At 37.4% G+C, this 13471-nt stretch overlaps 1 protein-coding gene across 3 annotated transcripts in view; it reads left to right on the forward strand.

The window, feature by feature from the left end:
* Positions 1–13240, forward strand: part of FAM149A (family with sequence similarity 149 member A) — a 33474-nt gene extending 20234 nt beyond the window's left edge. For 2 of the 3 annotated variants that reach the window (XM_074905862.1, XM_074905861.1), the window contains exons 4-14: positions 727–869; positions 3493–3618; positions 3790–3966; positions 5760–5950; positions 7352–7503; positions 8444–8547; positions 8765–8992; positions 9308–9428; positions 10505–10633; positions 11037–11115; positions 11950–13240. In XM_074905862.1, the coding sequence (XP_074761963.1) occupies positions 784–869; positions 3493–3618; positions 3790–3966; positions 5760–5950; positions 7352–7503; positions 8444–8547; positions 8765–8992; positions 9308–9428; positions 10505–10633; positions 11037–11115; positions 11950–12023 (1467 nt within the window). In that variant the 5' untranslated portion in view covers positions 727–783 and the 3' untranslated portion in view covers positions 12024–13240. Of the gene's footprint in view, positions 1–726; positions 870–3492; positions 3619–3789; positions 3967–5759; positions 5951–7351; positions 7504–8443; positions 8548–8764; positions 8993–9307; positions 9429–10504; positions 10634–11036; positions 11116–11949 lie in introns of those variants that run through there. The other variant, XM_074905860.1, reaches the window with a different exon arrangement.
* The last annotated feature ends 231 nt before the right edge of the window (positions 13241–13471 follow it).

Here is a 13471-nt window from a genome sequence, read left to right on the forward strand (position 1 = left end):
CCTTTTCAGTGTGATCCCTTCTGTAGCGTGAAGTGTTTGGGGCACTCGGCGGGAATTGAACAGATACGATTTAGGCCCTGAGTATTGTAACTTTTTTCTCTTTTTCAGACTGTCTAATGTAAGCGGCCAGATATCATTATGAACAGTGCCCCTCAGCTAAGTACTTGTGTCCATATCACTGGATAAAATCGGGCTCTTCCCTGCTACTTCCATATGCCCCTGTGCTCACCTTTTCTGATTGCACTGAGTTGTAGCTTTGGTGAAGAGGTGTGGAAGGCCATTTCTCACACTGAGGGCTGTTTCCTAACCACCAGACTATGTCAAGCAGCAGGAAGGTGGCCCCCTCTTTGCCCTCTTAGCTGTTTTACTCAGAAAGGAAAAGTGCTGCTCAGAAAAGTAGGGAGCTTGGTGCTGTGGGTCCCAGAGGTGCAGTGTGCATGCTTCACTCCATATTGGAGTAGGGAGGGGGGCAGGAGTCCAGACACCTTACAAGTAGGGTTTTCTATTGGCTAATCCTAGGCAGCTAGTTCCTTTTTGCTGTCTACCTGTTGTTGTTGGTTTTGGGTTTGATTTGGATTTTTTTTGCACTGTAGTTTATAAACAGTGTGTCTGAAGATCCATTCCAAGATGCTCAGCCAAATCTGTCCAAATTGTCCTGTTCCGTAAATACTGTGGTTTTTTAATATAAACATATATGCATATTTACTATTATTTTATAATATGTAGGAATTTGATAAAGCCAACACAGAGAGAGTCCATCAGTTATTTTGGGAGATTGATGAAATGCTGTTTGAAGGAAAAGTGACCTCCCAAACTCAGAGCCTGCAGGCAGAATGTGCAGACTGGGTTGAACAATTTCCTCATATAAGGTAAGGAAATTTCTTACTGGTACTAGTTTTAACCAGTTATCACTCTAATTTAAATTTTTGGGATTCCCGTGTATGAATTGTTCTTGTTATAGCAGTAACACTTTTGCATTCAGATCTGAATCTCTGGGACTGAACAGTGCCATAGTTAGGCAGTACATCAGGATGATGGTGCAATAGCTGCCAGTGCTCTCTTTTACTTAATACAATGACTGCGGACAAAGATATTTTAGCTGGATGTAATGAGAAAATGATGCACCATTTTCATAATGACTTTTTCTAATTAAAGAATGCATCTTATAAAGAAACATTTGTTTTTACTGTAATTGAAGACATACTGTGAAGTTCAAGAAATTAAATGTTAATTATTTTATTAATTCTCCTAAAAATAAATTAAAAAATGAAGGTGACAGCATGCTTCATACATACTGCACAGCCATAATGTCTTCCTAGGCTATGTAACTCAATGTAAAACGATGTGTGATACCAACCTGGCAGTAACTAGTTGAACAGATACGAGGCTGCAGACATGATTAATGAAAATTATTTTACATAGATGTGCAAAATGTCTAGGCAGCCTGACGACTGCTTCTTATAGTACAGGGGACAGAAGTCAGTGTTGTACTGTACTGCCTTAAATGATGGCATTCTTAGTGACGTGGTGACTCAGAGCTGTTCTATACATAGACCTGCATGTGTCTATCTTCTAGTTAATGGTTTGTTAACACCATTAAAAAGAATGCTGTCAGTAACTGCAGTATGCTTTCAATGCTTGTAGATAATTTGCAGAGGCTTGTTACTAGTAAATGTAAACTAAAATCAACTAACAAAGCTTGTCACACTTTGTTAGGAACAAGAGAGAATTATTAAATAAATCTGAGGCAATATTCACTAGCATTAAACCATGCTTTGCCTTTTTTAGATACTGTAAAAATTAATAGCTTTGCTATTAATGCATAAAATGGAGACAGGTTTTTGTGCTGTGTAATTAGTTCAAAATTTTAAGTCATTTTTCAAAGTATCTTCACTAGGTGGAATTTTTTTTAAGTGATTCCCTGTACTTACAATTTTTTGATTCAAATCTAATGCTGGCAGTACTAAGCGAGCCTAAGAGGTTGAAAGCGAACTGAAGAAATCTGAGACCTGTGTCATTTGGTACTAAGGAATGTGGTACGTCCTGTGGTTTAAAAAGAAAAAAGAAAGTTATTTTCAATATTAAGCTTAAACTTTAAAACTCAGTTTGTGTTGACTAGCTACTCAGTTCTGGGATGGCAGATTTATTTCTGAGAGTTCTGCTTCAAAGAGCTTGCTGGCTGTCCTTTTTCTAATTTGTAGAACAGCTATGTTGGTATGTAAATACTTAGCTCAGCATGTGGGAATAAATATATTTAAGAACTGTCATCAATAAGGGAAAGATCAGATCTATTTAAAGAAAACTCTTTGTTCTTGGCTTACAAAATAAAAAGTAAAAAAGGCTATTGCTTTAAAGCTTCATGTGGCATAAAGTGCTGTTCTGTAAAAAGTAGTCTCAAGAAAATTTATTCAGCTGAGTCGGAACATTGCTGCTTGCACTACAGATGTGACTGGTAAATTCTTTTGAGATCCATTGTGAATTCTAATGAAAACTGTTCACTAAGCAGAGATTGTTATTTATCTATACTGTCTTCAAAAATTATTGTATGGAGTAATTCTGTGTACATTTAAGTAGCTGCTTTTACCTTTTCTCTCTGCCTCTGTACATTATGCATGTTAGAGTTTGTGCATTGTCTAGCCCTAACTGTCCATGTAAACATTTTGGATTAGGAGCACATGTTGTATGAGGAGCAGTTGATGGAACTGGTGTTGTTTAGTCTGGAGGAGGCTGAGGGGAGACTTCATCGCCCTCTACAGCTGCCTGAAAGGAGGGTGCAGAGAGCTGGGGATGAGCCTCTTTAACCAAGGAACAAGTGACAGGACAAGAGGGAATGGCCTGAGTTGCACCAGGGAAGGTTTAGACTGGATATTAGGAAGCATTTCTTTACAGAACGGGTTGTTAGGGCTTGGAATGGGCTGCCCAGGGAGGTGGTGGAGTCCCCATCCCTGGAGGTGTTTAAGAGTCGGGTTGACCCAGCGTTGAGGGATCTGGTGTAGTTGGGAACTGTCAATGTTAGGTTAATGGTTGGACTGGATGATCTTCAAGCTCCTTTCCAACCTAGATGATTCTGTGATTCTGTGACTTTGGCTCATATTGATGGATACTGGGGTTGGATAAGTAAAGTCATAGCAGACGTTATTTGTCTTTTGCATCTGTTTTTAAACATTTCTTATGGAGTTTTGATAAGAAAGGAAGTGTGTTTGCTTTATCTGCCTTTAGAACAATCTAAAAAGTTTGACTATTTGCTCTTAAAAATGATAAGCTAGTATGTCATCTTGCATAAATCAAATTAACTTTAATGACTTAAATACTAGGCAATGTTAATGTATTGCACAAGGCCCTGGCCCCTCAATATTGAAAATTTGCTTTTTCAAAGTGAATGTAACGTATGCTTTTGTATTGCCTACTGTTTGCAAGTATTTGTATTCTTGATATTTGCATATGGAGTCGGTTTCCATCTAAGGTACTGCTCACTCTCTCCTTTTTATTCAGGGTTCTAGGAAAGCAGCTCCTATTGCCAAAGGATGAAGGGTTTCAGCATTTTCAGAGCAGAAGCGACACCTCTGTGGGTACCAAGTGTTTACCTGGCCTCCATGAATGTACTAATAATATAAAAGAGTATGTTAATATTTTTAAGTTTTCTTTTTGGCGTTCCCTCTTTAGAAATATGTAAAAATACTACTTTCATATTACTGAAACATTTCAGTACAATTAAATATGCACTTTCTTTTTTCTTTGTATATTTAATTCTCATTTTGTTGATTTTTTTTTTTTTTTTTTTTTTTTCAGGCTCTGCATTTCAGGCTCTAAACTGATCCCAACAGCATCTCCGATACATAAATCACTAGATTCAAGTTCCACTGGGATTTCTGCCTCTGTCTCATCCATGTATTCATTCCTGGAAGAGGAAATCTATGATGTGGATGGAAAAATAGAAGAATATTTTGCCTTTGACAACAAGGAGCTGTAAATAACAGATATATGTATTTTTGAAGAATATAATGAACAATTGTCAGTGAACCCAGTTGGGCTTCATAAACTGCATTTCTTTTCTGTAAAATACAGTTCCTTCTGTCCCTGTGTTTGGTAGCACAGTGGTCAGAGCACTCACTGGGCATGTGGAAGATTAGGTATGTGTTTCTAGTGGTTCAAAACTCACATCTCCCATATTAGAGGAATGTGTCTTAACCACTAGTTTTTTCAAAGTGTTTTGTGCATGGAGATTTAATACAATGAATATTTAATTTTGAGGTAGGCATTAGAATGAAGGAATCTCTTCTCTCCAGACGAGTGCCTTGACCACCAAGCTTGTCTAGGGTCATTGCAATGTGTGTGTTCTCGTTGCGTGCCCTAATGAATCTTGAATTCTGTCTGTGCAGTGTAGAACAGCTTTGTGAGGAGAAGTGCAGGATATAACCTGCATTTAGAGCACCCTGGTGAGTGACATGAGTCATACAGCTGTCTTGACAGTGCAGCCTAGGTTTCCTGTGAGCCAGTTGAATATTCCAGCAGCTTAGGCTACTGGGTGGATGAAAGACCATAATGTGCTGTTTTCTAAAATGCCTCTATGAGGGGGAAGCTTTGGTAGGACTAGTGGGGAACAAAGCATAGCTTTTTGTGCTAAAGCTTGCTGCACTTACAGGAAGACGACATGATTGTTGTGTAAAACCGAGGACCCAGACTGAGACCCTTTCAGTCCTGTTTCTGGAAGAAAGAGCCTGGGTGACTGCCTGTTTGGAAATGTTTTTTATTTATGAATCCTCTTAGGATTCTTCCCTTTGTTTTGCTAAGTAAGCAAACTTCATTTGGGAGAGAGACTTGACTGAAGGTGCATTTCTCTTCTTTGTGCCTCCTCAATATGTTGTTTCTTGTTTCCTTCAATTCTGAAATATCTTGTTCCCCGTAACTAAAACATTAGATATTACGAAGCCTGATAGGAAAATAGCTTGGTCATTTTGTGAGTATGACCATTCAGCCAAATCTCAGTTATAGTTAAGAAGTTTGCAGTCCAGTCTGAGGAGGAAGTGAAAAAGCGACTGAAAAGAGAAAGGGGTGTAGTAGAAACCAGTATGATTTTGGGATCATCCTTGTAATCTCAAAAAAAATTGCATTTCCCTAGAAAGAAATATTGTGGCATTAGAAAGAGAAAAAGGTTAAAACTTTCTTTCTGAGAGATATATTAGAAAACCAAGTTAGAAAATGTTGCTATACAGTGCTTCCCTAGGTAGGCAGAATCAAAAGAAATAAACGTAGTGGAAGGGAAGGAGGTGAGTGTAAGTCTATGGGCTCTGCTATTGTTAGGCTGCAGAAGTTGTTTGAAGTTGTTTGTCTGTGATCAGTGGTGGAGTGTTGCAGATGTGTGCAGGTTCACAGGACATGATAAAAAATGTTCTATGTGATAGTCCTCCTGCCAAATACAAGACAATAGTTCCCTTGTGTTATGGTAAAAAGCATAGGATTTAGCGTGAAATGACTTAAATGCTACATGTAAAGCTGTTCCTTCTAGAGCTGCAGACCTTACTGTTGTAATGCCCTGACTGGATTTTTTAATTTTTTTACCTGCAAGCAAGAGAAATCATTAAAAGTGTTCAATAGGTTCTGTTCCCATAGGTGCTCTGTATGTTTGAATTTGAAATTTTTGTGATCTACAGCTGACTGACTTTTCTTCTGTATGTATGTTTCTATTCATTTGGTGCATTAGAAGGAGGAAAAAAAGTCGAAACCCATGGGAATTCATTTGAATTTGCTTCCTTTAATAGTGATGATGAGAGTTGGGAACAAAAGAAAAAGCATCTTGCTGAGAAGAGGAGTAAGCGTGGCATTCCTCCTGTTTCTCCTAATGCCTGTATCAAAGATGCCGTGGCTTCTGAAGTATTCGATCATATGTGGAACAACGTAATTGGAATATTGGAGGAACTGATTAAAAAAAATTGGGAAAGTAGTATCACAGGTATTTGGTATTTTCAGATATGGTGTTTACTGAATATAACTCAGAAAAGTGATTTTCCCCTTAGATAAAGCTTGGGAAATCCAGTTGTTTTAAGATACCATGTTGATAGTACCATGCTAATGAGATATGTAGTGCATTGCAAACAGGTGTGCGTGCACATGCATGCATGCACCTAAAATAAAAACATTCCTACTAATTTTCAGGGAGTTTAAAAAAAAAAAGAGGAAGAATACTGACTGAAAGATCTTCATTACAGGAGAGCATGTTTTTAAATAACCCAACCTTAATCACTGGCTTGAGATGCAAATGATGCTGCTAGCAGGGGATCACTGGCAACCTGGTTTAAATCTGGAATTTAGGAATCAAAGTCTCCTAGTCCTCATTGTTGGAGCTATGTAGTAAAAAGAACCCTTAGGTAGTCAGATTGTTAAAGCAAGATAGGCAGACTTGCTGACAGTACAGGAGTTAATGAGTTTAATATAGGATGAAGAAATGGTGATGCATGTTACTTTATGTTTTCATATTCTAACAGAGTGTAGTGAGGAAAAGCAAAAGCTAGGAAAATTAACTAGAAGTGAAATTCTGTTTAGAGTGCCTGTGTTTTCTTTGGAGGCTGAGAGAAATCTCAGTTCTTCTTTCAATGTATTTTAAAAGGACAGTAACAGAAGAGTACTGGGGTTGTGTTTTGGAAATTCCCTCAAATATAAGGTACACTCAACCTCAAATGTAAGTACAGCAAAGTAAGAAATGGCAAAATTTCTCAGAATACTTGCAGCATCAGAACTTAACATTCCAGGTGTTACTGAAATATAAAAGGGTTTTTCACATTACAGGTGGATTGTTTAGCTCAATATTATAGTTTAGGGAGGATAGCTTAGCAGTCTTATGATAGGTGTGCTCTTTTATCTTGATGAAGGGCATAACTAGCTAACCAAAGTATTTCAACTAGGAATGTAAAAGAATTTAGGTTTATAATAGAAATAAGTTGGTAATATATACTCAAAAGAAAAGAATGTGTAGCTGCTGTCAGGCGAGGATAGGATCAATAGGCCTTTTTTTAAAAATATAGATTTTTTTTTTTCTGCTTTAAAAAAATAATCTTTGCAAGTTTTTAAATGACATTCCAAGAGTCTTAGCAGTATTTTCTTAAACAAACACCCCCCTCCAACTCTACCTAGACAGTCCAATTTGCTTGTTGATTTCAGAGAAAGTAGAAACAAATGGGAATGCTTTCACAAAAGCATCATTTATGGTAGATTTTTAAATAGCATGGAAACTTAAAACTGTATGAAAGTCTTTATTTACTGTGAAGTATAATATTGTTTGAATCTCAACAAATGATGGCTGGTAAACGTACAAAATACCTCTTACTCCCTCTACTTTTTTTTTGCTGTTGTGCAGAGTGTGACAAACATGTGGAAAAACTGAAAGCTGTTACAGGAAAACTGCCACAGTTGCCTGTTCATATTACAGCAAATGCTGGGAGTGTTCCTCTTTCCAGAGGTTCTGAAGCACAAAGTGTATCTTTTGGGTCTCATTTTCTTTCCTCGCAGGTAAAAATAACTTTCCGTCAAACGGTGTTATTTATTCTGCTAAGCTTGGACAGAGTCCTCACTGAAGCTACAAAAAGCTCTTTTTTCCTTTTTATTTTAAACCAATTAGGTATGCTTAAAATAAGTAATCTGATTTAAGATGAAGGGCCATTAAATATGCATTTCTTGTTTACTATCACTCACTTCTCTTTGGTGATTCTTAAAGGTGCTTTTCACCACTAAAATATTGCAGAAGTTAGTTTACAGGAAAACACTTGTTGGACTGTATTCTGCCCTTAGAAAATGCAGTAGGCCTTTCCTGGTTTTGTGGAAGCTCATGTTTGTGTTAATAAAATGCCCTTTCTTGTTCTGCTTGCTGCCTCCTCCTTCTGTATCCTGCCTCCTGTTTTGCACGTTTTTCATCCACTGCTTCTGTTTGGTTTTGTTGTTTGGTTTTGTTGTTGTTTTTTTTTATTCACCTGTGTCTCCCTGTTCAGTTCAAGCGACTTCATTCTATTCTGCCTGCTCTTTTTCCATGCTTTTTAGGCAGTGAGATGAGAAATAGAAGAGAGCACAGCAGTCTCAGTGCTCTCCATTGGTGTACTTGGTTCTGTAAGTAAAATGCTTAGATAAGTAATGCCCAGGTTCTGTGCCCCTGGGCTGGACTATGCTGAGGGAAAGTGGAAACTTCAGAGAATAGAACTCCAGCTTCAACTGAAACTTACATTGCAAACTGACTTGCAGTTCAGTAACTAAATACTACCCAAGTTCTGTTTGTAAGAATCTGTTTAAAATAAGCAAAATAACATATTTGGCCCCATTTACTATTGAGAATTCTACTGAATCATCTTAACAGAAACTTTTCTAAGAAACAAGTAAAATATCTCCTAACTATGTGCTTTTTGAGGTCTTTATTTAAAAAAAAAAGTAAAGGTTGATACGTATTTGTTGCTTTTACTAGATTCACCGTTTCTCCAGCAACTTCTGTAGTGATTTGAATGGTGTGATGACAATTCAAGCAAAACCGCTTCAACAAAGGCATGTTGCCACAGTAGAAAAAATACAGTAGGTATTGGTATTGACATTTTCAAAATGAAGCATAATTCATATTATATGAAAGATAATTTGCAATTGCAAAAAGGCAATAAGAATGCAGTTATCATCTCCTTCGTGTGTATCACTGATGTGATAATGATTTATAGAGGTTGCAATGATACACTGTTAAGAAATCCTTTTTTTTAATTCATCCTCATTCCCTATTTTGTTCTTCCTTTTTGCCTAGGAATGAGCAAGAAAACAAACAGCCTAGCATTGACTCCAGTGCTGCAAATTCAGTGCACGCTAGGTTGGGGAGAATTGCTGATAACAGTGTTCTCTCATCATCTCGGGTACTCCTGGCATCTTCTAGGAAGCTACCAAGCCATCGCAGGTTACCGTCTCTTACTTCTGACCAGCTCTCCTCAAAAGCTCCTAATATATACAATGATGAAATCCTTAGGGGGACTAAATTGTGAGTTTCTTCATTTTATTCTTTGCTTTCCTCAGAACTTTACTGAAATTTCACCAATGAAGAAGTTTTGCAGAATACTTGAGAACTTACCTGACATTTGTTATTGGTTCTAGAATTCAGAGAAAAAGAAAGCAAGCAGAACTGTGTTTTTTGAGGAGAGGCAATTGTTTTATTTTTTTGTCGCTATATTAGCTGATACTACTTTCTGTAGCTGAGCTCTATAAAGAAATGTACTGCTTAATAATTACATATTGTTTCAGTGAAGAAGTCTTTAATGTGAATTTTCCTAAAAGAGGAACCCTTAAAATTCTGTAGGGGTGCCAGCTTGGTTTATTTATCTTCTGCTCGTGCACCTACCACCCGGAATAAGTTACCACCAATAAACTCGGACGCAGTTGAACAATATCTTTCAGTACCTCGATTGCAACAGAGCTCTGTAAGTTATGTTCATTTTGTATTGGTGAAGAATTTCATTTTGTATTGGTGAAGAATTTCAACCTATTTGAAAATAAATTGCTCTGTGTCCCTGGTTGAAATGAGCAGTTTTACAGTTTGTGTTGGTTTGTATTTAATACATGGACTTAACATGCTAATGTGTGTTACGTTGGGGGTACCATGACAATGCAAGATCTCAGGTCACAGAGGTGGAAAGACTTTTTCTCTGACAACACAAAAATCTGTTGTTTTGTGTTTTGTTTTTTTTTTTAAAAGAAAGCCAACAGAGAAAAACAGCCAACCAGATAGTAAACTTGCACTTATATGCATCTGGATTTAAATAGCTCTTTTCAGTGTCATATGAATGTTAGGTTATAAGAAGTAGAAAATCATGCTGAATGAGGTAGAAAAGGATGAGGGGTAACAATTTTAAACTGAAAGAGGGCAGATTTAGATTAGATATAAGGAAGAAATTCTTTACTGTGAGGGTGGTGAGACACTGGCACAGGTTGCCCAGAGCAGCTGTGGCTGCCCCCTCCCTGGCAGTGTTCAAGGCCAGGTTGGACGGGGCTTTGGGCAACCTGGGCTAGTGGAAGGTGTCCCTGCCCATGGCAGGGGGGTGGGAACTGGATGGTCTTTAAGATCCCTTCCAACCTAAACCATTCCATAATTCTGTATTGACTGAAAAAAAAACAAAACAAACAAACAAATTATTGATACTGACCTATTTTTGAAGTATATGGAATAAATCACTAGAATGAAAGTAAATTGGCATGTTGATATTATTTTGCTGAATAATACTTTGAATTAAGAAACACGTAAAGTCTTTTTTTTTTTTTTTTATTTATTATAAACCTTTGGGGATTATAGACTAACATTAGGGAATGGTCTCAAATCTGTTTGAAAAACATGAGTACCCTTAATATTACCTTAAATCAGTGCTTGTAGTGAGTGAAAACGTAGTTTTCTTTTCTTCTTTTCTCCTTCCCTTGTGTTTTTTTGTATGGCAACGGAAGAATTACTATTCTAACCAATTCAATTACTGCATTCTCTCAATGCTCTTTTTAATTCTCTCAGCTTCGAGGACGATATGCTCATAGCAGAGTGTCAAGTGCAGTGCCTGGCAGTACAGAGCAACGGCCACTCAGAGAAAGAACTGTTATTATTGATCAGTTTTCAAGGCCGAACACAACTCATACATTTAGGGTATGTTACAATGCAAGTAGGGATATGGAAAAGTGCAGAAGTTTCCATTCATGCCCAGTGTTGGTCTACAGAAGGTCTCATTTACTGGGTCTCTCCTGATTTCTGATGTACAGGGATTCTTGCTGCCTGTAGAGAGGAGCATGTTAAAAAACTTTGGGAGGGTGTGGGACCTTGAGAAACAGGTGTATGAGGAAGAGATTTTTCTCAAGTCTCAAGCAGTTGATGCCTCAAGCAGTTCCTTTGAGGGTGTCTACGCACTAGAATTGTGCAGTTTTATTACTGCTTGGAGCTTTGCAGCTTGGTAGGACTCACCCTGCTGGACTAGATCATAAAAGCTGTAACCAAACCATTTCAGTAGATAAGCATACTATACTAGCTAATAGTATGTTTTTATTTTTTGCAGACAGACACAGCTCAGAAGAGATCACTGACTCCCAGGGATTTTGCTAACCACAGAGCCACAGGTCCAGGATTTTTAATAGGTAGGCAAAGAAAGAACCACTTGGAAGGCAAAAGGCCAACAACACCTATTAACCCCTACGTAGTACAGTTAAGAAGTGCTCAGGAAGAGTCATCTTGGCATAAAAGAACAGCAGGTGTGTTTGGCAGAATCTTTGGAGTTTGGTTTTGAAGTTTCTTCTCACTTGGTCTGAGATAGTCCTAACCCTGACTGCTAGGAATCCCGCAAAGCTGCTTTTTGTTGTTACAACATGGAAGGAAGAGGATTCCCTGTCATCTTAATTTTTATTTTTTTTTTTAATACTCCAGTATATTTACCGTTATGGCAAGGGTATGTGGTGTACAGGCTAGATGTTTTGCAGCTACTAGAGTAGCAACACAGATAGATGTTTTTGAAGTGTTTCATGGCATAAATTATATTTTAGACCTCATATAAATTCACCAAATTAGTAAACTTTTTATGGGGGGAAAAATAAAATCGAAAATGTGCATTTTTAACATAGGTATAAAGCTCTCTTAAATAAATAAGTCAGTATTTATTTTAACAACTATGTCTTCTATTTATAACACTAAAAAAGAGAGCAGCCTAACATGGCTTATTTAGTTCCCTTGTTACAGTACAGCTGACTAACTAGTTCCTGAGGTGTTTGAGTGCTTGTACATAACCTTTATTTATTTGTAAGTTCCTTGAGTTTAAATAATTATATGATTGGCATAAGTATATAAAAGGTGGTGTAAGAATAATGGCAGATTAGCAAACATTGATCTGAGCTGGCTGATGAAAGTAACTCATACGTGATCTTGGAGCGTCTTTCAGATTCTACCACAAGTAACAAACAAAGTTTTATCTCTTCTAGGCTCACAGCATTACTACAGATCCTTTCAGAGAAATCCTCCAACCTCAAGAAAGAGATTTCAGATTGCTTCTTAACCTAGTTCAGGAAGAAACAGAAACCTCCTGCACTGAGCGGAAGACTGAAGCACTAAATTTGTCAGCTTCTATCTTGTGTAACAAAGAACACGTGCAGTATGCTGGTTTCTGCTGAGCCTTGCAATCCTCAGGATGCCTGCATTGCCTTCTTTTAAAGTTGTCTGACCAGGGGTTAGATTAAAAATTAGAGCAAAATGAAATAAATGGTTGAGATGTCTGCTCTGTTTGCAATATCAAGATGCTCCTGCACTTGCTACCTATAGAAGCAAATAAGTTATGTTCAGGCCATGAAGTTCTGTTCCCACTTTTTCATGTTTCCTCAGTGTTAAAGATGTTCTAGTCTATCCAAACATCGGTCATATATAAAATTTATACTTTTAAACAAATTTGTGGTATCTTGTCTTTAACTGCCGTTTTAATATTTCTCCATTTTTCAGTCTGCTTACTGCAGTTTCTCTCTTGTAAATATTGTCTGTCCCTACATTTTCTTCTTCCTTTAATTCTTTCGAGATGGAACTAATTCTGCTTCTACTTATACTCTGCTAATCATCAGTAACTATGGGAACTGCTGGGATAAACTTTGTTTACAGGAAGTAATGTTTCCCCTGCCAGGCCAAACGTGTTCATAGATGCTGGGCAACTGGACCTGCATGCTGACAAGTCGGTAAGACCATTCCCACTTTTTGAGATTTCTCATAAAATATTGCCTGTTATTGTACAAATTAATAATATTTTGAAATATCTGAGCCTTCAAAGTTTTAACATGAAAATATGTACTTAAGTGATGAAAGCATTATTTCATACATCTTTGTGTAGACCCAAATGGAAAGATCAAAGAGGAGATTGGGATTACATTCTGCCCAGAGATCGGAGCCCTGACTAGTAGTACTATGTGCATTCACAGTCAGGGGTTCCTCCTTCCATCAGAGAGCCAGGTTTAAATAGATGTGGTTGAAAACCTGTTGAAGAGGAAAGGGAGGAGGAGAAGAACTTAATTATTTGCCCTGATTGTGGAGTTAAGAATAAAATCAGTTTCTCCTAGTTGGGAACTAACACCAGTTCTCACTTCTTTTTATGAATGTTCAAGGATTGGTAATCCAGGATAAAGCTTTTGTAATATGTATTTTCTATCTGCACTGTTAATCGGATTTCTGGTTTTTGTAAATGCTCATCAAGCACTGTGTTCTTTTGAGTAAATGAAAATTTTTTAAACTTTACTTGCTTAGCATTTTTCTTCTTTGGCTACACTAAGTTTACTCACCGGTGATACTATGATATTGTATCTGAGAAAGCAGAATGCTTTTGCTTTGGAGTTGCAGGTTGATTTCATACAGTTGCAGGTCAGCTTGATGCAGTTTCTTCAGAAATCTCAGGTCAAAGATGTCATAATGTTCAAAATTCACATTTAAGTCTTCTTCAGAGGTGTGTCCAAAATATACTTTTGCTCT

This window comes from Athene noctua, chromosome 4 (genome assembly GCF_965140245.1).
Source record: "Athene noctua chromosome 4, bAthNoc1.hap1.1, whole genome shotgun sequence".
Taxonomy (NCBI): domain Eukaryota; kingdom Metazoa; phylum Chordata; class Aves; order Strigiformes; family Strigidae; genus Athene; species Athene noctua.